This window comes from Canis aureus, chromosome 29 (genome assembly GCF_053574225.1).
Source record: "Canis aureus isolate CA01 chromosome 29, VMU_Caureus_v.1.0, whole genome shotgun sequence".
NCBI lineage: Eukaryota > Metazoa > Chordata > Mammalia > Carnivora > Canidae > Canis > Canis aureus.
In genome coordinates this window covers 25274200-25301882 of record NC_135639.1, presented here as the reverse complement: position 1 = coordinate 25301882, position 27683 = coordinate 25274200, and the positions used below count along the sequence as shown (strand labels likewise).

Here is a 27683-nt window from a genome sequence, read left to right as displayed (position 1 = left end):
TGGACCTCTGAACAGAGGGACCATTATACTTTCTTTTACTTCATCTGTTCTTTACAGTTACCTGTGAGCTAGAGAGAGTGCAGAGGAAAATCTGCTCCCCAAATGCAGAGACATCCTTACTTGCCAGCCCTGAGGTAAAGGGAAATGAGAAGCAAGCTTTGGCAACAAGAGTCTGGGGAATAATGGTCCGTATACCTTTGGCCCATCTCTCCCCAGCCTGCTTGGCCTTGCCAGCTCTCCCTTTCCTGGTGTCCCCACATCCTGAGCCTCTCCATGCTGCTCTCAGCTTTAGCCCACACCTCAAAGTGCACAGGAGAGGCCTGAGCTACCACTTACTCTTTCGGAGGGTTGACATCCTCTGGTCGGGCCTCAAAGAACCGAAAGACTTCATCGCACTGCGAAATGTGGGGAGGCAGCCGGACAAGTGCCTGTGGAAAGACAGGAAGAAAGGGTATTAGGTCTGATGAAAACCAAAAGCAGTCATCTTGGGCTGACAGTGATGACAGAGGCTCAAGGACTGTGCCATGGAAGATACAGCCACCTAGCCACCCATCCAACCAGACAACTCATCTACAAATCAACTAATCAGCTAACTAATGAAACAGCTTTTCACCCATCCCATGAAGCAGCCAACCAGCCAATTAATCCACTAACCAACTAATAACTGATAAAAATAACTAATCGATCAACCCCAATTAATCTATCAATGATCCAGCCACTTCAACCAACCAACCATTCAAATAGCCAGTTCACCAACCAGCCAACCAAGCAAAAAACAATGCCCATCGAACCCTAGGTCTCAAGGCCCTCAGGAGTTAGTCATTCTGCCTGAATCCTGAAAGAATTGCCTCCTGGCCACAGAGTAAGTCCAAGATCCTTAGCCTGACAACCCAATTCTACCTGCTGTGTCTCCCAGTCACATTCCAGACACACCAGATAGTCACAGTCCCTCAACACTGACTGCACGATTAATTATTTAATGGCAAGCAGATAATTCCAGCAAGGACAATAGGGTGTTGTAACAGAATCTGATAGGACCTAGGAAGATTAGCAGAGAGGGGGGTTTTAGGAAAGACTCTTTGACGCTGAGTCCAAAGGAAGGGTAAGAATTAACTGGTCAAGTGAGGGTGGTGAGACCAAGCACGGTGGTTGCAGGAGCTCAGTGAGCTGGGCGCGGCCTGAGTGCAAGCAAGGGAGAGGGTGCACCAGCCTGATCTAGCAGCACTTTGTTTAGGACGCCTGGCAGAGCAGTATAAGCTCAAGAGGGTGGAAAAGCTTCTTAGAAGAGTGGCCATGAGCTGGGGTACAGTTGTGTGCATTATTTGGATGGGCAGAGAGAAGATGGGCACCAGATGGGGGATAACTGTCCAGTAGGCGCATAGGCCTGCTGTGAGCCTGTCATCCAGGGAGGCCTGAGAGTCTGCCGCCGCAAAGTAAGGCGTTACAGTCAGAGGTGTCAGAATTCCGGCTGCACACCAGCGCATACTCCATACCGTATAGCCTGAGGCACCTGGGACCCCTGGCCTGCCCAACATGGAAGTGGGAGAGGGGGACAGGGGGGTGTGAGGCCAGGTGAAGCCCTGTTCCTGGCTGCTCAATTCACTATGCAGAGAAGTTACTGGAATGATACTTTAAGACAAACAGACGGGAGAGGTCACTGCCAAAATAGGGCTGAGGGCCAGGGCCAAGAGAGTCCTGGGATAGAGCCAGGAGAAGGGAGGGGAAAACTTGGGATTGTGGGAATTATGAAGGACTATTCCTGAGAAGACTCCAGGTCAGTGGTCAGCTGAACAGGAACCTGCCACGTGCCTGTGCCTCCCCAGGACCCCTTCACCAGGGCTGCTTCAGGTACCATGACCCGATCTAGCAGCTCCCCTGTACTGAGCATGCTGGGGCCTCCCTGTGAGGAGTCACGGGGAACCTCATGATGGTCTTCTTGAGGGCAGATCTCAACCTTGTGCTACTGATAAGGAGGTGGAGGTCAGGGAGGCCACTTGGCCTACCCACAGGCCCTATCAAGGGTGGGATAGAATTTTCTAGAAGGTAAGGTCCAGGCAGTCAGGATTCTGTTCTGTGGATTGTGTGTCCCCAGATCCTAGAAGAGTGCCTGGTACAGAGCAAGCAGGCAATAAGTATTTGCTCAAATGAATGAATGAAGAAGGGTTTTGCTGTGCAGACGCCCAATATCCAATAAGTAGTAGGACATGATAATGCAGGGTTAAAAAAGAAAGCACATGTGGTCTTTGGCTGCATGGAGAGAAGTATGCTGTTAAGGAACAGGGAAGCAATTGTTCAATTCTTCCCAAGCTGGTCGGGTAACCACACAAGTATGGCACTGGGCACTAGGCATCCCACCATGATGGTCCTTTTTGATGTTATACCAGCGCCTGGGCAAGATGAGACAAGACCCGACCATAGCAGGTAAGATAACACTGTGCAACTCACAGCTGTTCTTTCTAGAGCCCATGGCTTTCCAAGGGTCTCTAACAGATCACATCCCCACCAATAGTGAGGAAACAGAAAAGAAGGGAAATTAACATTTAATGGGGGAAGTACTGTGTGTCAGGCACCATCCCAGGCCCCTTGACCCCAATCATCTGGCAAACAGCGAGGCTTTTCAGTGTGTGCCTGACATGGGGCTACACCGGGGGGAGGCGGGTTGGAGGTCACAGGGATGAGTCAGACACAGCCTCTGCCCTTGCAAGAACATGTCTGATGAGGTGTCCTGGAGGTAGACATTTTGTTCAGGAGGCAGACATCATTGCCTTTGTTTATGATGGGAACACTGGGGTTATTGTGCTAAGGTGCCGGACGAAGCTCTGTGCTCAGGAGGTAGAACGGATGCAAGTTGCCCCCAGAGTGTTCAGGTTTTCTTTTATTTTTTTTAAGATTTTATTTATTTATTCATGAGAGACACAGAGAGAGTCAGAGACGCAGGCAGAGGAAGAAGCAGGTTCCATGGGAGCCTGATGCGGGACTCGATCCCAGGACCCCGGGATCATGATCTGAGCCAAAGGCAGATGCTCAACCACTGAGCCACTCAGGTTTTCATTTAACATACATGCTATGTGGTCTTTTCTCCCTCAGGAAGGGTCGAGGGAAAAGGAAAAGAAAGACTGAAGAAGGAGAGAGAAAGAGAGACTGGTAGAGAGACAGATGGAGAGAGAGATATACTGAGAGGCAGCGAGATGACAACAGGGACAGAAGGGAAACCAGGCCTGTGCAGAGCAAGGCCCCTGGCGGAACCTGGCTGGGCTGGGCAGGGCAGGGCAGGACGCAGGAGGGAAGCCATCACCGGGGACCCAGGCGGCGTGCAGACCCGCTGCCAGGCTGACCTCCCTGAAAGGAAGAGGGAAGGGAGCCAGGGCCGGTGTCCAGCGCGCCCAGAGCACTAGCACCCTCCCGGCTCTGCGCACCGCCCCCCACCTCCGAGCCCCCCGCCGCCAGGCCTCGCGCGCCCCGGCAGCGAACACAGGGGCTCTTCATGCCCACAGAGACCGGCATTCCGGGGGCAGAGGACGTGTGGGCCGTGAGGGCCTCAGACAAAGAGGCCTTTTGGTCGAACCGCCGTGGCATCTTTATTTAACAGAGAGCCCCGAAGGGAGCCGCGTTGAGGGCTCATCCTGATCTCAGGCTGAGAGGGGCTCTCGGCTCAGGGAGCTTCCATCAGCGCTGCCGCCAAGCCCAGCTCCGGCCAAAATCATCTGGCAGGCGAGCGAGATGCCGAGCTGTCGGCCCCCGAGGCCTGGGCCGGTGATGACTGCCAGAGCCGGGGAACCCCCAAATCCAGCCATTCTGCGAGGAGCAGGTGGGGGCCATACACGGGTATTTTCAAGGATACCCAGGCCTCAAACTCTGCCAGTGGACATTCAGGATTTCTGCTGTGTGTGTGGGGGGGGGGTGGGGGGGGCGGGAGGGGGGGGAAAGGTTAAGTCAGGGCCTCAGGCCAGCCAGACACAGGTTCAAGTGTTGGCTCTAGCATTCATGGGCTGTGTGACGCTGGAGGCATTGCTTGCCCTCTCTGAGCTCAGTACGATGGGTTTGATATGGCTATGGCACCCATCTGTTAGGAGGCTAAGTGAGATCAGGGCGAGGAGGAGCCTAGCACGGTGCCTGGCACTGAGCAAACACTCCAGAAATTTTAGTTGTGCTATTGTCTTCATTGCCATTATTACTAGAAAGAACACAGGGATGGGAGTCAGCAGACCTCAATTCTAATTCCAATCCAGCCCTTATATACTTGCTACATGACTTTGGGCAACTCACCTCACCTCTCTGGTTGCCATTCCTTCTAGGATAAAGTAGACTAGCTCTGGAATCTCACGCTATCTCATAGAACACCTGTTTGATGAGGTAAAATGAGTTCTGTAGGCACATGTGACATGAGGCCTTGTAGATGCCCACCTTGGTCTTGGAGATCACCATGTTCATTAGTATAGCCAAGGCTCTGAGAAGCCCTGCAGGGAAGAAACCTATAGAGCTTTGTTTAGGTCAGCATTTATTAATAATCATGACATGCTGGGGGATTGGCTCATTTAGTCATCATAGTAACATCACATACTTATCTATAGGGTATGACTATGATTCCAATTTTACACAAGAAGCAAATAAAGCATAGAGAGGTTAAGCAATTTCCCAAGGCCACACAGCCAGTAAGCAAGATTTTCAATTAGGCCATCTGAGTCCAGAGTCTGAGCTCCATCTGATCTACTGGTCTGTACTGCCTCCACCACTACCCACAGGTCTCTGATTATGGAGCAGGTCCTCCAACAATTCCTACTGACAGCCCATGGAACACAGCTGGAACAAATCCAGGCTACAGACATTCTGAGACTTCTTCCAGCTCTGAACAGTCCATGGCTTCAGCATTGCAAACAGCACCATCATTAGTGAGCTCAGTGTCTGACCGATCATCATTCGATCTGACTGAGCCTTGTGATTCAGGTTAGGTGGGAAGAGCTGGAATGAGCATGACCTCATAGTCCTCAGCACCTAGGGAGGGGGCACTACTGCCCTGTGGATCTGCTTACAGTATGCAGGCCCCTGTCCCATGTCAGCTGAGCTGAATCCCTTTCTGACCCTGCCATTCTGTGGTCTAGGTGGCCCGTGAGCTGGCTCAGAGCAGATCTGGAGAAATAAGGAAAGAGAAGAAAGGAGCTGAGGGCAGTGGGTGCCTAGGGCCAGGGGAGACTGGTGAAGAGGAGCCGAAGAGCCACTCAGGTTTGCCATCAGCCAGTCCTTCCAGTGCACCCCTCCTCTCCACCCGGCCCCGAGTCCTAAACTAGCCTAAAGTCTCTAGCTCCTGGCCTGCCCCATGCCACTTTCTGGGAGCCAGTTACATGGACTACCATTTGCACAGTGCCATCATTCTAGAAGATGCAGATTCGGATAAGAGAGAAGGTAGCTGCACTGTGTGCCTCTGAGACCTCCACCCAGATGTGGCTGGCACAAGCCTGGCTTTCCAAGTGCAGTGGCATGGGAGGGGGCCCCAGGCGTCTCAGACCTTCTTTGAAATGACCTCAGACCTTCTTTGAAACGACCCCCCTCCACGAAGCCTGTCACTCTGCATTAGGTCTGCCAAGGACAAAAAAGTTTTACATTTGGCAAAACAACTGCGGGCATCCTGCTCTTTCCACGGGATCAAACATTTTCCTCATTTTAGGAACATCATTTTGATTTCTAATCAATGGAAATCTTCAGGGTAAAAGCCTAGCAGCTTAGGGTGAGGTGGGGGCGTGGCACAGTGAGCTGGAATTCCGCCCATCTGGTCGTCCACTCTCTGCCCCATCCCCACCCTAGATTTGCTTCTGGCCGGCCTGGGCTGTTCTTCTCAGATCCCTATATCTAGGAAGCTGGGGGTTCAGGGAACTTCTATAAATCAGTATTTCAAACACAAGAATTCTCTTTTTGAAGGATGTAGCTGCAAATCCTTTTGAAATGGAAATAGTGTCTCATTCGTAGCAGCAAGTTAAGCCAATTCACAAGGGATCCTAGTACATTGGAGCTTTTGGAACATGTCACCCTCCTGGGAGGTGTCCTCTGCTTATGTGTGATCTTTGCATCTTGTCAGCAGGTACTGGCTAGACACCCACATGAGGCCAGGCTTCCTGCTTGTTACTGAAGACACAAAGATAACAGATGTAGCCCTCAAGGAGCTCCTGGTGTGAGAAGATGGACACACAGCAACAATCCTATGGGAGACAGGTGTGCTGCACAGAGGCATGCAGTTTTCTGGGGAGCAGAACACCAAGTGTGGTCAGCTTTCCCTGGGGAGTCAGGGGGCTTCTAGGAGAGGCATTGTGGGAGCTGAATGCATCCCCAGGAAAAGGACAAGCAAGCATAGGCTAAGGGACTCTGGCTAGTTGGGAACAGCTGTACTTCTGTTGACTGGATTGTAGGGCCTGAGGAGCACTGGGAATGAGCCCAGAGAGGGCCCAGCCAAGCCCCTCAGAGGTTCTTGTGGTCAATCGGCTCTTCTGAGGGTCTTTAAGGAGGAAAGGGACACAATCAGCTTTATCTCAGGCTAGAAATCCTTTTCATGGGTCTATGTGGACTAATGGAGATGGAGAGATCCTACCAGTTGGGTTCCCCCAGAGAACCAGCCCACTTGGGAGGCATGAATGGATCAGTCTTCGCACTCTGCCTCAGTTTCCCCATCAGCAACACCCCTGGCCCAGGCCAGCCCTTCAAATTCAGGCCACAAGAACAGTTAATCTCCCTGTATCCAGGCCTGAGTATAACAGGAGGCTGTGGTGCTTCTTCAAGGAGTGTGTTTCGGTTGGGACATGAACCTTTCTCCTTATTACAGTGATAGCCAACGATGGACGACGCGTGGTGGGAGATGCCTAGAACCACTACCCCAAAACAGTGTCAGTTTTCGATTCTGGGAAGTGGGGATAAAAATGAAGGAGTCCGAGAGATGTGGAGGGATGGGGGTGGGGGGAGACCCTTACCTCTTCAGGGATGACCCCCCTTCCCCAGTCTGACTACAACCAGCCCCTCCTCCCTCCCACAAAGAAAGCCATTGATCCTGAAAAGCAAGTCTATCTCAGAGAGCAGAATAATAGAAGCAAACTCAGCTTTTTTTTGGGGGGGGAAAGAAAAAGATTCTAGTTGCACCCACCAGGAAATGGAGACTTGTGTAAACGTCATTACCCATGGCAAAGGGTGAGTTGATCATTCTCACTCTCTCTCACTGCCCCCCACCCCACCCTGCCCCGGAATATTTATTTTATCCCATAGACAAACACTGCAAACATGTATTTCACATACGGGAAAAGGGTAAATGGAGTCACTTACAAAACTGTTGGTCCGAGCCCCTAAAGTATAGCTCACGCTTGTTAGTGAGATGAAAGTCTTTGACTTTTTGAGGCCACAGAACCATTAAATATTAACCGCATAACCAAGTTGCCCATTAAATTAATTTATGGAGTTAAAGAAATGCCTTTGGAACCCCTCTTGATAGACACCCAGCCCTCAAGTGCCACATAAAACAATCACCCGGCTGGTGCTCAGTAAATTTTCCGTGACGCTCCTCCAATCTGCTCCATATATGTTTAAAATTAACACTGAGATTTGGGCTGTGAAACCTCCTTTGGGCAGAGGGACTGGCTGGCCAGCGAGGGCAGGGAGCCCGAAGTCTGGGGAGGTCTACTGCATGGTCAGACTTTCCACGTCTGAGTCCTGGCAGAGCTGCTGGCTGCTGTGTGCAGAGCCAGCTTCACAATTTTGGGTACATCTGAATCCCTAGCAAATCCCAGGCTGGGAGTCCACATTGTCTAGCAGTCCAAGCAAGATGTTGGCCAGCCAAGCAGAGCTGCATATGCAGGGTACTGGAAATAAAAATCCCAGAGGTTCTCAGCAGTGTGTTCAAAGACAGACACGGACCAGGGAAGGGCTGGCTATGGAGCAGACTGTACCTGGCACTGACTATGGAATTCACTGAGGGGCCCTGGGATGTTGAGTGAAGCTTTGATCCTGAGTGGCCACAGATTGGACAACTGGGAGGCAGAGCTGTGAAGTGCAATTCGGGGTGGTGGGGGGGCCCAAGGGTTGTTTCTGGCTTATCCCTAATGACTGTTCCAAGGTCATTCCAAGGTCTCAGACAATCAGACAACAGATCCTAGTGTTCTAGCTCAGCAGAACTAAAGGTCACTTATGCACTGACCTGCCCCCCCTGCCATTCTCAGAGTAAATTACAGCCTGTGAGATGGCTGGCTACTCGCTGAACCCCTGACATAGCTCCTTGTTGCCTGGCTCTGAGCAGCTCTTGTCTTTGCTAATCAGGTTAGGAGACCCTGCCTCTTGCAGACCCCGCTCACTCGAATGGCACCCCTGGCCACCAGCAGCACCATCAGGGCCCCAGAGCCCCCCTGAATCTCATCCTGATTCAGGGGTCCTGTTCAAAGCCTGATCCCAGGAGATAAGATGTTATCAGTTTCCTCCTCCTCCGGATGCACACACCAACTGCAAATGCCTTGGGCTCCACCAGCTCCAGGAGGCAGGAGGCGGGAGGCGAGCTTGTGAGCCATAAATCCCCAGCTGGGCGAGGCCTCCCCTGCCCTATGCCCCCTCCTCCATTGGCTGTGCCCATTTATTTAACTTCTTGGGAAAGGAATGAAGAGAAACAAAAGCTCAGGCGGCAGCCATCAATTGGCCTCCAAATGGCAAATGCCCTTTAAAGAGAAAGATGAATATTGATCTAAAGAAGAGGAGCTTCTCCTGTAGGGGAATTAATCATCAGGAATTCTTTTTAGGTTAAGGCAGAAAATGTGACCAAGTATAACCAGCAAGTCACAAAATTGCAACTTGGGTTAATGGAGACTAATTGGGAGCGCTGGAGTGCTCGCCTGGCTTCCTATGGGCTTGGGAACACCAGTTAGTACATTTAGCAACTTGATTCTTATTTAAACATTGTTATTGCTAAACTCAGTGTTTCTGAATCATAAAGTATTAGTGCATAAAGGAACCCTGTACCAACAACGCTATGGAAGGACAGAGTATTTCAGAAGTGACAAACACTATGACACACACTCTCGGGCTCAGCCCCCTTCATGAGCCCTGCAAGGGAGTGGTCTTTACCCTGTTTTACAGATTAAGGATGCTGGGGCTCAGGGAGGTAGAGAGCTTGCCCAGAGGTACAGAGCTAGTGAGGAGCAATGGGATTTGATCCCAGCTCTTTCCACTCAAATACCAACACTTGCAACCAAAGACAATCCAGCACTTGCCTATCCTCAAGAGTCTTGAGTCAGACTCCACGGTGGGTTTTATTTAACTAAGAAATCCCATCTCCATGAAAGCCAGTGGTAACATTAAACTATTTATGCCTAGCAGTAATAATAATCAAAAGCTGGCATCCACTGAATGCCTCCTCTGGCCCAGATGCTGTGCTGGTGCCTGGCCTCTGTAAGTTCCTTCTATCTCCACGACTACCCTCTGTGGAGCTACTATTTTTCCATTATACAGATGTGGAAACTGAGGCTCTGGGAAGTGAGGGTTTTGAACCGAGGCAGCCCAGCCATCCAGAGGCCATGTGCCACAGCCACTGATGTGGGAGCCTGTCATTTTCACTGCAGGGTCCTGGGCTCTAGTCAAAGTGGAAAGACAAATGGGCTCTGCTTCATGACATCGCTGTCAGTATCCCATCTCTTCTTGGGTATTGGCTGTTTTCATGCACCTGTGCACACGCACCCGTGTGCATGCGTGTAAGTGTGAGCACTTGCATGGATAAAGATATGTACATAAACGTCTGTAACCATCAGGACTTCTGTGGATAAACAAATATACATTTCAGAGGTTTCAGATGCTACTGAACTCAGAATTGATTCCAACAATGTCCCAAAAGGAATTTAAACAAACAGCTCTCCTGTGTCCAGCAAAATGTCACCTACAGAATATCCCGTCTACAGGAGATCTTAACCCAGCTCCCAAGCTGCTGAAAGGGATTTCAAATAGCGTTTTGTAAACACTGACATGTCCCAAAAGAGGGAAAGCCTCAGCTGTGATCCCAAGACCCTTGTGCCCCAGAGGGGGGCGCAGTCACGAGTGACCCCTCCCTGAGGGCCACTCCTACCCATCGCTCTGAATAGGAAATGCCAGGCGTCAGGATGCACCTCGTAGACTGCAGCAGACGGTTTTTCAGACGGCCCTCCTTCACAGACAGACAGACTCTGGCAGATGGACAGCCCCTCCCCCTCCTCCAGACACACCCTTACCCGGCAGTACTCGTCGATGGGCTTCAGCCTCTTCACAGCTACATCCCGGATGTGGCTTCTCCGGAAGAGGATCTTGCCTGGAAGAGAGATGCTTGTGAGCTGAGTGATTCTGCAGAAAGCTGCCATGGGACCTGGGCCTCCTACCCTCTCATTCCCCTCTCCCTCAGCTTCTCAGCGATTTAGTTGGCCACCAAGTGCCACCATCTCTGCCCATTGAAGAAAACAAGAAAGGAGCAGTCACCTCTGCCAGGGGGCAGGAGGCGCCCGAGGCTGAAGGTCCAGGATCTCTGGGGCACAGGAGAGGCCCCAGAGGCTGCCATCTTGGCCAGATCACCTTGTCTGGGTCTAATGGCAGGATCGATGCCCTGACGTGGGCGCGGCTCCCAAGTGACCTCACAAATAATACAAAGGATGGCCCAACCCACACGCTGCGTTTTGTTTTCAGGCCCTTCCCTCCTTGAGAAATCGGCATTCGCTCCTGCCAGCCAGGCAGGAATTCCTATTCTTAGTTTTAGGTGGGTGGCGATTTCCAGGGCGGGCACAGGCCAACGCCAAGGGAGCATGGCTGCCCCAGCCTGACTTTTCTCTAGCCTCTCTGCGCACACAGCCTCCAGCAATGCAGGCCGCCATGCAGATGGGCTGGTGCACCCCTCTGCAGGTGTGGGTGAGGCTTAAAGGAATTGCCAGCCCCTCAAACCTTCCCAGCGGGCTCTTTTCAGCTAGCTGAGTTCGATTTTAACAACTAGATCAATGCATAGTCCTTTTCAGCCCATTCAGTTTAGACTCTGAACTCCTTGGTCTGACTTTCAAGTCCTAACACAGCTGACATTTCTGCGCCTCATGGTCATCGGTGTCTAAGTCAATGTCCCTTTTTTGGAAGGCCTTCCTTGATTGGCCATACTGGGAGTAATCTCTGTCTTTCTAGAACATCCACACACTTTGTCCATTCCTAAGGCATGTGCCCCATTCTGCTGTGTGTTACAGATATTTGACAGCCTCCTTCCATCAGGGGGCTGACACATCTTAGAACCCACATAGCTTGACAAGTGAAGTGCTCACCCTATAGCTGTAATAGGCATCTGCTGTCCAAGTCTGCCTGATTTCCCTCTGGAGAGTCTTCTTCCTCCATTCCCAATCGTTGTGGTTCAAAGGGGCTAACCATACTCCCTGGCAAGAAGAGTAGGCACGTGACCCAGCCCAGCCAACCAGAGTCACTGCAATTGGCTCAGAGATGGGCACGTGATCTGGGCCAATGAGGGTCAGCCCTGAGACTTCTACTGGAGCCTTCTCTCTCTCAGAGTTGCTAAGCTGGCAGGATGAAAGCCTGAAACTTCTTAAGTGGCCATCTTTATCATTGCCTGAGAAGGAAACCTACTGAAAGGATCAGTGCCTGGAACATAGTAGGTACTCCATAAATGCTTCCTGAATGGTTGAAAAGCAGAGCAAAGAGATGATGAAGGGCAGATTATTTTGACATCATTTGAGCAGCTGGATATAGCTGTTCTGAACCCAGGGTCTACCTGATACTTTTCACATGTATAAATAATCAATTATTTTATTTAAACTAGTTGGAAATGGATTTTTATCACTTGCATTAAAGGAGATCTAATGAAGATAATTGCCATTGTGTGTGAACAAATATGTAGACTGCATGTCAATTCACTTGAGCTTCTTCTATGGAGGCTCTAGGGAGGTACTAAGCATTGTCTTGGTTTAGGTTGTTTCCCAGAAGCAGATGGAGAGATGAGGTGTGTAAGTGGTTTATTTGGGAGCTGTTCTTGGAAGACTCCAGAGGGGGGAGTGGAAAGGAAGGCAGGGAAGGGAAGGAAGTATTACCAAGCTAGTTAATCACTATGAGGAACCACAGCTCAGGTCCACTGGGGAAATCCAGAGGACAAAATGGACAATCCCTCAGCAGTATGCCGGCTGAGGGCGAGGAGCATTTATCGCCAGCTCCCAGCTTGTGAACATCTGAGAGCATCACATCCCTGGTACTTGCAGCCGCGTATGTTCCCGAGGCTAGAACAAAGCCCCCGGCTGTTTCCATGAGCAGCCTTTGGAGACAGAGGTGAAGCGTAGGGGACCTGGGAGGGGGCAGTGGTGCTGAAAGCAGCTGCTATAGCCTGAGCTCCCTGTCACCTCGGGTACTGGTCACCAGCCCTCCCCTGGTCACACCGCAGAGCAGCTAACTTGTCCTGTCCTGTGCGTGACTTGCTTTCCATCCTGCCTGCCATCTCCCCACATCAGGTATGACCAGCTCCTTCCTCCCCTTGCAGCACAAGGCTTTGCAGACAGCAGGCGCCCCCTCGGTACTCGCCGCCCATTCGCTCTCCGCTCCCGGACTGTCCCTCAAGCTGGCTTTCCTCCCCTCCTCTCTGAAGCCGGGCAGACGGGCCATCTCCCCGTCAGAGGCACGATACTCTGCAGACTGGACAATGTCATCAAGATAAATCATCTCTGCCACGTGTGTTCCTTTTGAAAGGAGATAAAACATGATTTATCAGGACACTGGAGATGGCCCCTTTTCCTTGGGGAAGATGTCACAGATTTGGTATTCCTGGCCTCTTCACCTCCTACCCTTTTTTGGGTGCCTGTCACCTCGCTGCCAGCACGCGGCGAGTGCAAACGCGTACAGCCATGGGGACGGCGTGTCAGATAAGCCCGCAGCAGGAGGAGACCCACTCTTGGGACTGACAAAATGACAGGCAGCCCTGGGTGGCCTTCCTGAGCCCTCTGCCTCAGCCTCATCCAGCAGGAGCTGGAGTCTGCTCCGGCCCAGGGATGCCCGTGGCCATGCGCTATCGCACAGAACCTGGAGCCCTCGTCTGAGCAGCGCAGGAAACTGAAGGAGAGACCACAGCAGGGCCCCAGGCCCACGGACCTGGCTCTGCTATGCATTCCCCTTGAAAGGAGATGAAACATGACTTATCCATTCTCCAAAAATAGCACTCCTGCCCTCTCTAGTCGTGCCAAGGGACAAACAGGAAAGGAGGCAGATGGGAGACAAACTGCCTCCCTCTCCAGCACCCCTATCTCAAGGCTGGCCCAGCCTCTGAGTCTTGTGTCCCCAAGATGTGGGTATAGACACCTAGATCACATAAGACCTGATCCCGTTACAGGTACAACCAGCAGAAAATAAATAGTAAAGGGACAATCAAAACCTCCATAAGGTTCTGAAGGCAGGGAGAAGGGAGGGATGGGGTTGGCTGAGGTGGGGAGATGGGCGGGAGGGCTCCTCACCCACACTGGTCTGGCACCTGCACCTTGCCCCTTTGCCCTCCCCCACCCCCTGCAAGTGAGGCCACCCTGCCTCTGCACTGGACACCTTCCACCCCCTCCACTGGGCTCGGGCGGCTGCTGCTCAGGTGCAAAGTCAGAGGTACAAGCCATTGCCCAGCTGATTTTTTTGCAATCCCAATAGGGCTTCTCTCCTTGCCACTGAAACCCTGACAGGAGCAACATTTTCTTTTCTTGGGGCTTTGGCACAGGCAGCGGAGGGTAGGAAGGGGAAGGAGGGAGGGAAGATCTGGAAAGGATTCTACAGTCTTGACTTCTCTGTGAGGAATCCAAACCGCACTCGGAAAGCCAAACCAGTGACCGTATTAAAAGGGAGAGAGAAAAAGAGGAGGAGGAGGAGGAAAATCCCCATTAAGGAAGCCGAGACCACAGGGCATTAAAGGCCTCTTGTGTATGTAATTCAGCCCGTTCAGAGCTCCTGTCAGAGTCTTCAAAGCCATGCAGATGCTGCCCCAGAAATACGATAAGCATCATAAAGAAGATTACACACGGGGCATGAAACAGACCTCAGGACATAACTCATTCCTGAAAGTGGAGAAGAAAGCTGTCAGGCCTGACAGGGCCCAAGCACATAAGTGTAGGTCCCTCTTGCTGCTGTTCTGGGTTGGGCTCAGTTGGGGGGACCAGCAGAAGGAGCAGAGACCTCAGCAGAAGTCCTGGGTTCAAGTCCTGCCGGGGCCACAGGTTATCTGGGGGACCCTGAAGCACGTTCCTCCTCCACTGTGGCCTCTGCATTCTAACCTGGAGATGGACGGGCAGGGTCTCCATGGCTGCTCACCCCAGAGGTCTTAAAATGTATACAGTGAGGGCAGTGGGATTGAGAGGAGAAGAGGAGGAGTGGGACAACCAGTAATAGTAGCCAAGGAGCAAGACAAACAGTAATAGTAGCCAAGGCTTACTATGTGCTGGGCATATGCTAAGAGCTAGGAGGTTTCCTTTGGATTCTCTTGCTTAATCCTCATGACTTTGAAGCAAGTATTTTTTTTCTTAAATATTTTATTTATTTAAAAAATATTTTATTTATTTATTTGACAGAGGGAGAAAGAGAGCATGCACAAGCAGGGGGAGTGGCAGAGGGAGAAGGAGAAGCAGGCTCCCCACACAGGGCTCACCAGGACCCCAAGATCAATGACTCAAGCCAAAGGCAGACACTCAACCACATGAGCCACTCAGACGCCTCAAAGCCAGTACTTTTATTCTCCCTACTTTGCACAGGATGTGGTTACTCAGAGGGGACTGGTCCAAAGTCACACAGCTATTAAGTGGCTGAGTTAATATTTCAAGCTGGAATTTTGGAGCTCACATAGTAAGGGGGAGAAAGAAGGCAACAAATCCAGAGTTCTTTGGGGTCCAATCAAGTAAGGCCTTGATGAGAGCGCCATGGTGAGGACTTAGGATTTTATTCTGTGTGTGATGGGAGCATTATTAACATCTCCATGCTAGGTGCTATGCTGTGGTCTGGGGAACGGATGTCTTGGGGGCTGGCTGAGAACTGTGCAAGCAATAACCATGGACAGTGGGATATGCCATGGTACACCATATACAAGCGGTGCTCCTGAGGTCTCTGCCTATAAGATACAAGTGAATCGGTGGATGGAGCAACAAAGTGGGAAAGAGACAGGACCCAGCATCTAGTGAACTTTGGAAAGAAAAGAGCTCCCTAAAACAGCAAACCCCCCTGTCCTGCCTGTCCCCTACCCCTGCTCTGGTTGGGCAGGGGTCAGCCACAAGTCGGTGGGCACTGCCTGGCAGAGGTCAATCTTTGTCCCAACCCCCAGAGTGGCCTGACATTCTCACGGAGAGTGTCCACTCTGGGCCCAGACATGCAAATGGGGCCTTGACTCATGAAGATCCCCATGCTTAGGTGGCAGAGGTATTTCTTCTTCCTGCCCAAGATACCAGGCACATCATGTGGCATCTCAGTGGTACCTGATGGGTGTTCGTAATTGGCATTTGCTTAAGAGAATGAATTGTTTCAAGAAGATGAGAGATGAGGACATGGCTCTTTCTCATTGATACAGAGAAGTGGATAAAAAAGGCAGAAACTTCTGAAAGCAGTTAGACCTCTGGGCCAGCCAGCAGCCCTGGCCAGCTTCCAGGGTCCTCCTTATGAAATATATCCATGGGGGTTCCTCAAGCAGGAGACAAGGGAAGAGTAGAAACACCAGACACAGCACCACTAGTCAGGGAGTCCCCCACCCCAGTGTGAAGAGTCCGCAGCAATTTCTACAAACCTGGTACACGTTTTTACCGATGGGCAAGCACAAATTGCACGGGGGGGCGCGGGGTGGTGATAAGAGGGCACTGGCTAATAGGAAAGGACTAGCCTCGGGGCCTCTTGTGGTCTGCTCAAGCTGACCTATTCTTGGCAGCCTCTCCCCTTGAAGTCTGCTGTACGCATGCATGCATGTATACTTCCTCGAATAATCTCCCTTCCCTTGCTTTTTCTGCCATCTGGAGTGCCATCCATCCATCATCACTCTCTTGATGCTCCAGGTGCCAAGGACACCACAGAGGACAAGACATATGAGGGCCCTGCTCTCAAGGAGTTTACATTTGAACTGGGGAGGGGATATGCATGAAAGGGATACAGTATACAATTTTCATATCTAGTAAGTAGTTTGGTTACGCATATGTATCTCTCTCTACCTCTAAAAGAGAATAAAACAGGGTAATGGGAAGGGGCATGACTGAGATGGGGGTGGTGGTGAGAATTCAGCTAGCAGTCAGGGAAGTTTGGTGGAGAATCTGAGGTGGGGGGAGCCAGTTATGCAAAGCTCTGGGGCACGAATGCTCAGCCAGAGGCAACCAACAGCGATACTCAAAGACAGAAAAGAAGCCATGTAGCAGTCTTGAAAGCCATCAAAAGGAGTTTGGTTTTCTTTAAAGCACTTGGGCCTCCTTCCCCATCCCAAGGCCTCTTTCATGAAACCTTCCTTGATTGCCTGCATCGCCCTCCTTTGCTGGCCTCCAGGAACCTCTGGCAGTCGTCCCACTCTCATCCATCTCCTGCTGTCCCAGAGAATTTGTCAGGGAGCCATAATCCCAGGGCCCCCTCTTACCTTCCTAGAGCCCTCCCACCCCCACGATGTCTAGGCCTCCCAGGGCACAGATGCTCTCAACCCTCTCCCTTCAGTACAGCCCAGAGGCCCTGGAGTGTCACAGGGGACTGGCCTAAGAAAAAGGGGAGGCCACAGCAGGGCCTGGATGCCCCAGACACCATGGTGCAGAGACATTGTCTTCCACGGGCAACACCCCTCCCCATCTAGTTGGATCTGACGACAAAAAGGGAAGGGAGTGCATTAGTCTCCCAGGGCAGCTATAACAAATTGCCACGAAGTTACTAGCCTAAAACAACAGGAATTTGTTCTCTCCAATTCTGAGACCAGAAGTCTGAAAGCATCGGCAAGGCTGTGCTCCCTCTGTAGGCTTTAGGACACATCCATCCTTGACTTTTTTTTTTTTTTAATATTTTATTTATTTATTTATTCATGAGAAACACAGAAAGAGAGGCAGAGACAGGCAGAGGGAGGAGGCTCCTTGCAGGGAGCCCGATGTGGGACTCGATCCCAGGACCCTGGGATCACGACCTGAGCTGAAGGCAGATGCTCAACCGCTGAGCCACCTAGACGTCCCTCATCCTTGACTCTTACAGCTTCTGGTGGCCCTCTGCCTTTCTCCTACAAGGACACCTGTTTTTAGGTTCATGCCCATCCTAAATTCAGGATGATCTCATCTCCAGATCCTTAATTACATTTACAAAGACTCTTTTTCCATGAGGTCAAATGCACAGGTTCGGGGATTAGGATGTGGACATATCTTTTTTGGGGGGTTCACTATTCAACCCACTACATGGGGTCATGGGAGCGTCCATAGCACTGGCCTGACACATGAGTCTTATATCCGTAAATGGACTGCAGTTGTCCTGAGGGCAGGGATGACTTTCTATACTCCTTTTTTGTCCCCGGCAATCCCTGGCCCAGAGCTGGGTGCACTGAATGTGGGTGCTGCCTGATGCCCTCAGGAGGGTCCAAGGATGGTCTGGAGAGTGCATCAAGGGTCTGTAGGGCCCAACAGGGGACAGGCAAGCTGTGTGGATCAGAGAGCAAGTAAGTGGAAAGGGGGGGGGTCCTCTCTGGCTCTGCTGGTTGATGTGGCCCCCAGGAGAGCCCCTTCTTTGCCAAACCAACTTGCGAAGGTGCGAAGGTAACTAGAGGAACTAACTCCCCCACCCTTGCAAAAAATGACAGGCATGTATGCTCATCATGTGTGCTATGGTCTGAATGTCTGAGTCCCTCAAAATTCATGTTAGAATCCTAATACCTACTGTGATGGTACCGGGGTGGGGCTTTGTGAGGGGTGAGGTGGTACGGGAGGTGGAGCCCTCACAAATGGGATTAGTGCTGTTATTTAAAGACAGCCCACAGAGCTCCCTAAAACCTCCATCATGTGAGGATACAGTGAGAAATCTGCAACCAGAAAGAAGACCTCCCTGACCATGCTGGCACCCTGATCTCAGACTTCCAGCTTCCAGAATTGTCGGAAATAAATTTCCGTTGTTTATCAGCCACCCAGTCTGTGTTTTCTTTTGTTATAGCAGCCTGGCCAGACTAAGACAGTGATAAAGACAGGGGTAATGCCTGCGGAGAATTAAAGGAATACTTAACTTCCACCCCCACAGCTCTGGCTCAGAGTCTAGCACGGCAGGCATCTGTGGCACGGTGCCCTGAGTTTCTTTGGAGGGACAATCCCTCCTTCCTTCTCTGTCTGTCTGGTTTCAGTGGGGCTCATCTCACCCCTAACTCCTGGCATTACCAATCGGTATGGCCCGGCCATGGGCAGGTGACCCAAGTTGGTCGGAGGAGAATCAGCCTGGAACCTTTGCTGGAACCCCCAGAAAGAGAAGTACTCTTTCTACAGGGGCTGCTAACTCATACACTGTATACCACAGTGAATTTGGAAGTATCTTTGCAAATCTCTTTCACTACGTGGGGTAAGCTTGTCTAAGTGGCAGAAGAAGAAAGCAAAGCTATGAACTAGAGGGACACACGATTTGTTCACCTGCTTGCAGCCGTGCCTGAAACCATTACTCCTGAAGTTTCCAGTTGCGTGAGCCAATATATTTCCCTGATTTTTCTTAAACCAGATTGAGGTGCGTCTAGTCCTTGTCACCTATAACCTATAGGTTCCTGACTAGTACACCTGGCCCTGTCATTTACTGTTGTGTAGGACAAGTCACAACGTATTTGAATCTCAATTTCCTCAAACTGCAAAATGGGCGTAGTAATGCCTAATTCAAAGAGTGACTGTGAGGCGTCAATGAACTCATGTACAAAATCATTGAATACATAGCCCAGCCCATAATAAACGCTGAGCAAATGGGATCTCTTATGAGCTGAGCTGACAGTTCCAGGTCAAATAGGTGGGGTAGCCTGGAGGTGGGGGTAAGTCTTGGCCCCACCCACCTGCTCCCTGGCTAGGTGGGATCTGAGCACTCTAGTGTATCCTCGGCACCTTCTATCTTCTATCTTCCCCACTCAAGGCCAAACACTAGCTCCCTTCACCCTGTAACCGCCTTTCCGGATTCAAACCCCAGCCCCCTAAAAACACCATCTCCCACACAGCTCCCATTTCACTCCTTTGGGACGCTCTTCCCATCAGCTCAATTCAAAGAGCAGAGAACAGAACACAGAGGAGATGCAGCGATTACTCACTCCATCCACCCACCTGGGGGCGCTAGGGTGACTCACGCAGGTGAGCCTCCCACACCCACTCTCTGCTCCCTCTCTCATACATTTGCAAAAATCTCTGGGGTTTCACCACAGATGGAAAGCTTAACTCTCCCGCAGCTACAACATGCTTACAGTAAGACCCACCACATCCAGGAGAGGAAAATGAACTTCCACATTCTGGTTTGGAGGTTCCCATTCCCAGGACAGAGCCACGCTTAAAGGAACACAATCTTTCAATCCCCCCATCCTCAGTGGGTCCAGGTGGGATTTATAGGTGTCTGCTAGAAAGAAAGCACCTAGTCCTGGCATATCAGAGGTATTAACTTGTCTTTACTGAAATCAAACAGAATTGAAGTCTTTTTGAGCAGCCTTAGAGAGCTATGATCAGAACATATTTTTTTCCTTCCTTTTTTTAAGAAAACTTTTTTTTGAAGTATAATGTACATACAGGAAAGTGCACATGCATATGTATAGCTCAAAGAATTTCACAGAGCCCACCTAGGTAACCAGTGCCCAGGCCAAGAAATCGAGAATATGGTGAAACCCAGAACACCGTCCTTGTGCCTGAGCAGGTTTTAGGTGGGGTTTGTGAACACTTCTGTACTGGCATGGAGGTCAGAACTCTAGAATGGCTGATATCTATTGTAGAGATGGGGGACTAACATGTTTATTGTTTTAGTGGTATTTACTTTTATTTTCTCCGGGCTTATTTAAAAATTTATGATTTGATTCAAGTTGTAGCAAATTTAAGTTCATACTGAGTCTGGATCCTTGGAAGGAAGTCCTTTTCTGTGACATGTGAACACACTTTTATTAATTGTTGTAACCAGGGGTAAGTGCTTACCTACAAGCATTAGCTTTGGGAAGAGCTGCATTCACAGAAACAAAACCTTGAATTTGTCACCATGTCCTCCCTTGTTTTGCCAAATGCTCAGGCTGGGTCTTTAACACTGATGTAGACTGAAGATAATTCATTAGCTATATAATCTTCCTTTGGATTCCACACTGGCAGATAAGAACAGCTCAGGTCTTTTCAATCACCCATTAGGTAGCCCACATCTAGAGATTCCAAATAAATGCCAGATCAGGGAAGCATGTTGGCCACGGGAGCACCATGGGTAGGCAGGGCGCAAAGCAGGCAGGTTGGGCCAGCCCAGCCCTGGTAGGTAGATGGAGCATTGCGGTTGACCTCCCATGTGCCCCTTAGCCCCAGGGAAGGCAGAAATTTTTGGATTAAATACAATAGTACTTAAAGTGGCCACATGGAGGACAGATGCCACCGGGATGCCATTGGGGTTCCTAAAAGCACAGCCTGTGGTCTCATTCAGAGCTCAGCTTGGATGGGGCTGAGCACAGCCTGGGAGGTGCTTGGCAAATCCGTGTAATACCTACACTAATGGGGGGCCCGGTGGCAAATGCTGAGGCTACTGACCTTCTAGGTCACAGTCACGCTGGTATGATTTCACTTTCCAGATCTCACCTTTCCATTCTTGGTCCAACGGGAAGGTTAAAAAAAAAAAAAGAATCAAAATCTAGCACCATTCAGCTGCCAGTAGGGGTTCAGACAGTGGGTTGCAGAGTTGAGAGGCCCGGGGCCTTTCAAACCCTGGTGTCCTGGGTACATGAACCGGCACAGGCCTCAGCCTTCCCATGTCATGTAGGATTCCAGAGCTGAGACGTGGCCTGGAAGCCCACGGGACAAGCACAGCACACAATGCTGGGCACGCAGGAGGGGGTCTGACACAAAGTGCCTGTTGTTACAGAGAAGGGTGAGGTCAGATCACTCCACATTTGGCCAACAGCCCATGAGGCGTATGGTGACCTTTTGTCTCTGACTCCCGGTACCTCCCACCCCCACTTCCAGTCCATTTTCTACCCAGTAGCCCAAATAACATTGTTAAAATGAAACCTCTGCTTAAACCTTTCAGTGACTTCCCAGGGCACTGAGAGGAAAGTCCAAACTCCTTTCCATGGCCCGAGAGGCCCTGCAGGATCTGACTCGCACCTCCCTCTGCCATCTGGTCTCATCATGCCAGCCATGCTGGGCTTCAGTTGGTGTACAAACTTGCCAGGTTTCTCTCACCTCAGGGCCTGTGTGCATGCCATCCCCTCTCTCAGGACACAGTCCCCACGGCTCTTTGCATAGACAACACCTTCCGTACTGCAGATCAGCACATGGGGAGGGAGGCCTCACCGCCTCTCTCCCAGCCCTCAACTGTCTCCTTCCCAGAATTCACTGTGGCTTGTCATGATCTTACCTCTCTGTATGATGCCTCGCTTACTATTGTATCCTCAAGGCCCAGCACAAGCACTGGCACACAGTGGCTCCTGTTGACATTTACTGAACGGGTAAGTTTGAGTGTGTATGTTGACAGCCTCTTGCTCTAGACTGTCTCTCTTATTTACACACACATACACACACACATCACCAGAGGAGACTTGTAACCATCTCACCCTGCACGTGCTGGGGGCTGCAGCAAGGATGGGCTCGCCCTCCAGGACCCAGACAGAGTGGGGCCAGAGAGTGTGGTTAGCTCAGAACCCAGCATCAGGGCCAGGCTGTCCCCACCGTGTGGATGTGGGTGTGGCGGGCGTGGTGGGCAGTGGCTCACACCCTCCCGGGGAGAGCTGCAGAATAAAAGGCCCCATTCAGCCCCTGCAGCCTCGGCTCCTCCCTGCCAGGGGAGGCTGCCCTCAGGAAAGGGGATGGTGGGACTCTGGGCAGAGCTTTCCGGCAGCCTCTCCCTGTGGCCTAGCCCACAGCAGGGGCCAGTGGTGGGGGGCAGGCTGGGGGTATAGGGCCTCCAGGGCACAGAGACACAACAGAAGGGCCCAGCCAGCTGAGGAGGCTGTGGGCAGGCAGGGGCAGTCCTGGTTCCAAGGGCAATGCTGAAAGACACCGTTGACTTCTGATGGTCTGGAGCAGAGGAAAATCCCCAGGATGCAGAGGCCCATTGGAAAGCGGCCCCACAACCACACGCCCGGCCGTGCCAGCCAGAGGGAAGTTTGCCTGGTTCTATCTGTGTGGACACAGTCCCCCAAAGCCTGCTTTTCTCGAGCTTTGGCTCTGGTGGCAGAATGGAGTCCTGACAGTCAACCCTCTTCACCAACACTTTCTGTGGTTCCCCGCCCTCCTGCAAGGGTGGCAAGGACAATACAAGTAACAGGTGACATCACTGAGTACCTGGTGTGTGCCAAGCACTGTGCTGCATATTTTATGTTTATTCTTTTGTTTGGCCTTTGTAACAGCCTATGAGCTAGGTACCAGGTTCTGTTTATTCCCATTTTACAGCTGGGTAAATTGAAGGTTGGAAAAGTGACCCGAGTGACCTGCCCAAGGTCACAAAGCTAGTAAGTGGCAGAGCTGGAATTTCCTGTGTGTGGCCTTTCTCTAGGTGGTCTGGAAGTACCTATGATCTTAATGGTTTTGCTCTATTCCTTTTTCTCTGTACCTTTCCTCTATGTCTCCCGTTGGCCTGCCTTCCCCAGAGCTACACCTCAACCCTAGCCCAACCCCTTGAGCATGGTCAGCAAGCACCACTCGCTCACTCACTCATAATCCTGCCTTTCCCAGGGCAGCCGCTGAACTGGAGGCTGGGCTGAGACAACACCCACTGAGGACACAGCCCCTGCCCTCACAGAGCATGTAGTCTCTGCGGACGCTGCACTGCAAGGTGACCCATTACTGTGGGGGCAACAGACGAGGGAGGCCAGACCTAGAAAAGTGGTAGGAAAGAGCCAGGGCAAGGGAAGTAGAGAGAATGTTCCAGAAGGAGGGAAAAGCCTGAACAAAGGTCCAGAGGTAATAGAAACCAGCTAAAGTAAAGTGAATGTGTTGGGAGGTTATGGGGTGTGGGTTACGAGTGATCCTAGAAGACCGTGAATGGGGGACAGGGGCCACACAGAGCAATGCAGAAACACCTCAAGTCCCTGAACCATCAAGACCAAGGACCATAGTTTCTACCTGGGGGGTGCAGGCACAATCAGCCCCTTCTGAAGCACTTCTTCCTCGAGTCTTAGGGGCTAGGGGATGGGGGACACACTTGGCCTGGTCACTGCTTGGGCACGCATAGCACAAGCCAGTGTTCTCACCAGTGTTGACATCTACCACAATCCAAATGGATCCTAGGGTTAGAACCAGGAGATCCTGGAGGTCATCACATCCAGTCTTCTCACTCTCTGAGGTCAAGGCTGAGCTCAGAGAGGGCTGTGGCTTACCCAACTTCACACAGTATGTCAGCAGCCAGGCTGGGACTTGGCAGGGCACTGGGACTTGGCAGGGCACTTTTGGGGTGGATTTTGCAGCTTTTGTACCTATGGGTTACGTTCCCCAGGGCCCCCAACTCAGTTGTCTTTCCCACCTCTAATTTCTACCCCAATCTGAACCCCACAACAAGAGCTGCCACCAGTGGCACCATTTCAGAGGAGCCTGTGGTAGTCAGTCCCCAAGGTGGCCCCTGTGATATGTACCGCAGGGTCCCTCGCCTCACACAGTCCCCTCCCACACCATATATGGCTGAACTGTGGAGCAGCAAGACAATGGGGGAAATGCCCAGGGTGACCTCTAAGACTAGATTATAAAAGACATTGCAGCCCCCTTCTTGCCTTGTTCTGGGATCACTCACAGGAAGGGAGCCAGCCACCATGATGCAAGGACAGTCAAGGACCTTATGGAGAGGTCCTCAGGACAAGGACCTGAGACCTCCTGCTGGCAGCCAGCACCCATCTGCCAGCCACATGATCAAGCCATCTTGCCCCGTGAGTCCCTGGTTACGCCTTGTGCCAACATGTGGACTGTTCTCCACAAGAGATCCTGAATCAAAACCGGGCAGTTAAGCTGCTCCTGAATTCCTGATCTACAAAAATAGTAAGACAATAAATGTCTGCCACATTTGGGGGGTAATTTGTTACATAGCACTAGGTAACTGACATGCCCCCCCCCCCACTGCTCATTAGGGAACCCCTGGGTTACCTGAATCAGATATTTGGGATATCACTTATAAAGGCAGATTCCTGGGATTTACCCTGACCAGCTAAGGTAGAATGGAACGGAATGGTGGGGGGCAGGGTGAGAACCTGCATTTTTAATAAAGCCCCTCTCGTGATTCCCATGCACCTCTGCAGCTGAGAAGTACTGAATGAATCTAATTCACCTTACAGATCTAAAGAGGCTCAGAAATAAATAAATAAATAAATAAATAAATAAATAAATAAATAAATAGGCTCAGAGAGTAAGTCGAGGCAGGCCTGGGCCCAGAATCAGCTCTGACTCCCAGCTCCCTGCTCTTTTTACTTATTTCCTCCTTTGTCCATTTCAGGTTGCATTCTGAGAAGGGTGAGCTTTCTTTTCTTTTTCTCTTATTTATATCTACATACACGTAGCAAAATGCTACACAATTGTTCATCTACGTAAGAGCTAGTTTGGCTTGCAAAGACAAACTAAGCAAAATGTGGATGCAATGCTAAAAAGGATATGGGGGATGAGGCTATGCAGAGAGGCTGGCGCTGCTGCAGGACATTGCATCAGAATGAGTACATTTTCTGCTCACCAAGATGCATCAGCTCCAGGCATTTCTCCCAGGCAAACAAAATGCAGTGTGTATAAGGCAGAAATGGTAGATGAGGACAAGGAGGGAGTGTACTTTAACTCCTGTTACCCCGGTAGGTAAGAATAAAACCTCGCTTTCATTTTATAGCATTTTGGTTTTATAAAGAATTCATACACAATCTAATTACATTACCCTGGCTGACTGCAAGATAGGGAGTTCTGGTACCCATACAGTCTTTCACTTGACACATTTGTTAAGCAGCTACTATGTGCCAGGTAACACTCCAGGCACAGGGGATCTATGGATTCGTTTTATTCAATAAACATTTATATATGTTTACTATGTGTCAGGCACTGGTTTATGCCCTCTGAAAATATTAACTCACTTAATCCTTACAACAGCTCAACAAAGTGGATGCTATTATTCTTCCCATTTTACAAGGAAATTGAAGTAAACAGAGGTTAAGTCACTTTCCAAGGTCAAACAGCTAGTAGCAGGCAAAATAGGGATTGGAACCCAGGTAATCTGGCACTAGACTCCACCCTCTTAACTAAGATAAAATAAGGCATGATTCCGGGATCCCTGGGTGGCGCAGCGGTTTAGCGCCTGCCTTTGGCCCAGGGCGTGATCCTGGAGACCCGGGATCGAATCCCACGTCAGGCTCCCGGTGCATGGAGCCTGCTTCTCCCTCTGCCTATGTGTGTCTCTGCCTCTCTCTCTCATTCTCTCTCTGTGTGACTATCATAAATTAAAAAAAAAAAAAAAATAAGGCATGATTCCTATTCTTCAAGGTGCCTGGCTGGCTCAGTCAGTTAAGTACCTGATTCTTGATTTCAGCTCAGGTCATGATCTCAGGGTCATGATCCCAGGGTCATGAGATAGAGCCCCACATTGGGCTCCATGTTGGACATGGAGCCTGCTTAAGATTCTCTCTCTCTCTGCCCATACCCATGCCTCTTTCTCTAAAAACAAAACAAAAACAAACAAATTAAAAAAAAAAAAGCCTTCAGTTTTTAAAATCCCCATGACCACAGAGGAAAAAGTGAAGTCCAGAGATATCCTCTTATTTCCCCCAAGTCAGTGCTGAGACTAAAAGCAAGGTCTGATTCCAGGCAGCATTACTTTGCTCCACTGCTTTGTCTGTTCACAAAGCTGGTCTAGCAGAAGATGGGTGTGAGGGAAATGAACAAGGAAGGCGTTTCTAGAGCCCAGAATGACAGAGGGTTTCTCTAGGCCTCACTGGCAAGACTACGGTATCTCAAGAGACCCCAAAGCAAATGAACAAGGCTCACTCACTGTCCAGGCCGTCATGATTTGTGACTGTCTGCTGCCTGCCGGTATTCATGCCTCCAGATATTTGGGGGGCAGTTTTATTTATAGGCTATGTTTCTATTTATATTTTTATTGAATTCTTGCTAACCCTAGCTAGGTTCCCCCCACCACTACCCCCAAAACCTAGAGAGAGGAAGATAAGAACTCTTTCTCACCAAGTAAGTCAGGGGCAAAGGTGAAGGTCAAAGTCTTGGCTGTGTGTGCAGTCTTTCAGCAGGAGCCCTTTGCAGGGAAGCATTCGAGACAAGGGGGCTTTCTGCACTTTCCAAAGGAAATGGGGGGTGGGGGAAGGGTACAAAGCTGGCCTTATACAGAGGCAGCCATATTCTGCCAATGCAGTGGGATTTGAGGTGGGCCTACAAGACCTCTGTTTCCCTAAAATGTTTTCTCTTTTGTATGATATTTCATCGTTAGGCATTTATCCCTTTGGCCTTAAAAGCTATGAGATCACAAAATACTGGGACTTTGAGAAAACCTAGACAGTATCAAGTCCAATCCTTGTATTTCCTAGCTAGGGCAGCTCAGTGTGAAAGAGAGCTAGGACCTGTTCTCATGGGGGAATCTGAGTGAATACACTGAAGTCTACTGCAATGCACAGGTGTGGGAGGAAGAACCGTCCTGCACAGCAGAAGAAACTGGGGACAGCAAAGTAGGCTCAGAGTTCCTCTCACGCCAAGTTTTAGGAATGAACAAGTAAAACCACATGATGCTTCCTAAGGTTCTCTTTGGTGCCCCAAATGAAAAGTTTCTGGTTTTAGGGCCACATAGGAAAACAAAGATAAAGTGGGATTTCTTGCTGCTTCTTTTTTAGTCGCTTGTTGAAGTGTGGTTGAACTGTGATGATTGTTGCCACATAGTTACAAAGCCTGCCTTCCGGAAGTCCATTATTCCCTTCTGGCCACTATGCCTGCAATTCCAGCCTTGGCCACTAGGTGGCTGGCTAAACTTGCGTAGGTCAAGTGAAAAAGTAACAAAATAGTGTCCTCAAGACAACACTTTTTAGTGTAGGAATGTGACACTTCATTAAGTGTCCAAAAAAGGACAACATTGATCAACCTCTAATGGATACAGTTTTAAAAATACACAAAACTTGAGATGAAGTTTAAAGAAATGCACACACTCTGATAGACTCATCATTTTATACACCAAACCTCACCCGTTCATTTCCAGGCAGTACATCTTTGGATAGTCTCACTCTGCACAGGCACAGCCAAGACATAGAAAACAGTGGTCAAGAGCTTGGGCTTAGGGGCGCCTGGGTGGCTCAGTCAGTTAAGTGTTTGCCTTCAGCTCAGGTCATGATCCTCAAGTCCCAGGATCAGGCCCCACGTGGGGCTCCCTGCTCAGTGGAGAGCCCGCCTCTTCCTCTCCCTCTGCTCCTCCCTCTGCTTGTGTGCGGTCTCTCTCTCTCTCTCTCTCTCTCTGTCAAATATATAAAATCTTTTTTAAAAGGGTGGGGAGGGGAGAGCTTGGATTTAGAAGTAGAAGGACCTGGGTTTGAATCCTTGCTCTGCTGCTTGCTAGCTGAATGGCCCTGGGTAAGGCATGTACCCCCGCCC

At 50.4% G+C, this 27683-nt stretch overlaps 1 protein-coding gene across 6 annotated transcripts in view; it reads right to left on the bottom strand.

Moving 5' to 3' along the window:
• Positions 1–27683, bottom strand: part of SH3PXD2A (SH3 and PX domains 2A) — a 234516-nt gene that overhangs the window by 103713 nt on the left and 103120 nt on the right. For 5 of the 6 annotated variants that reach the window (XM_077877769.1, XM_077877766.1, XM_077877767.1 and 2 more), the window contains 2 exons: positions 10215–10291; positions 337–428 (listed from right to left, as the gene is read on the bottom strand). In XM_077877769.1, the coding sequence (XP_077733895.1) occupies positions 337–428; positions 10215–10291 (169 nt within the window). Of the gene's footprint in view, positions 1–336; positions 429–10214; positions 10292–10455; positions 10475–27683 lie in introns of those variants that run through there. The other variant, XM_077877770.1, reaches the window with a different exon arrangement.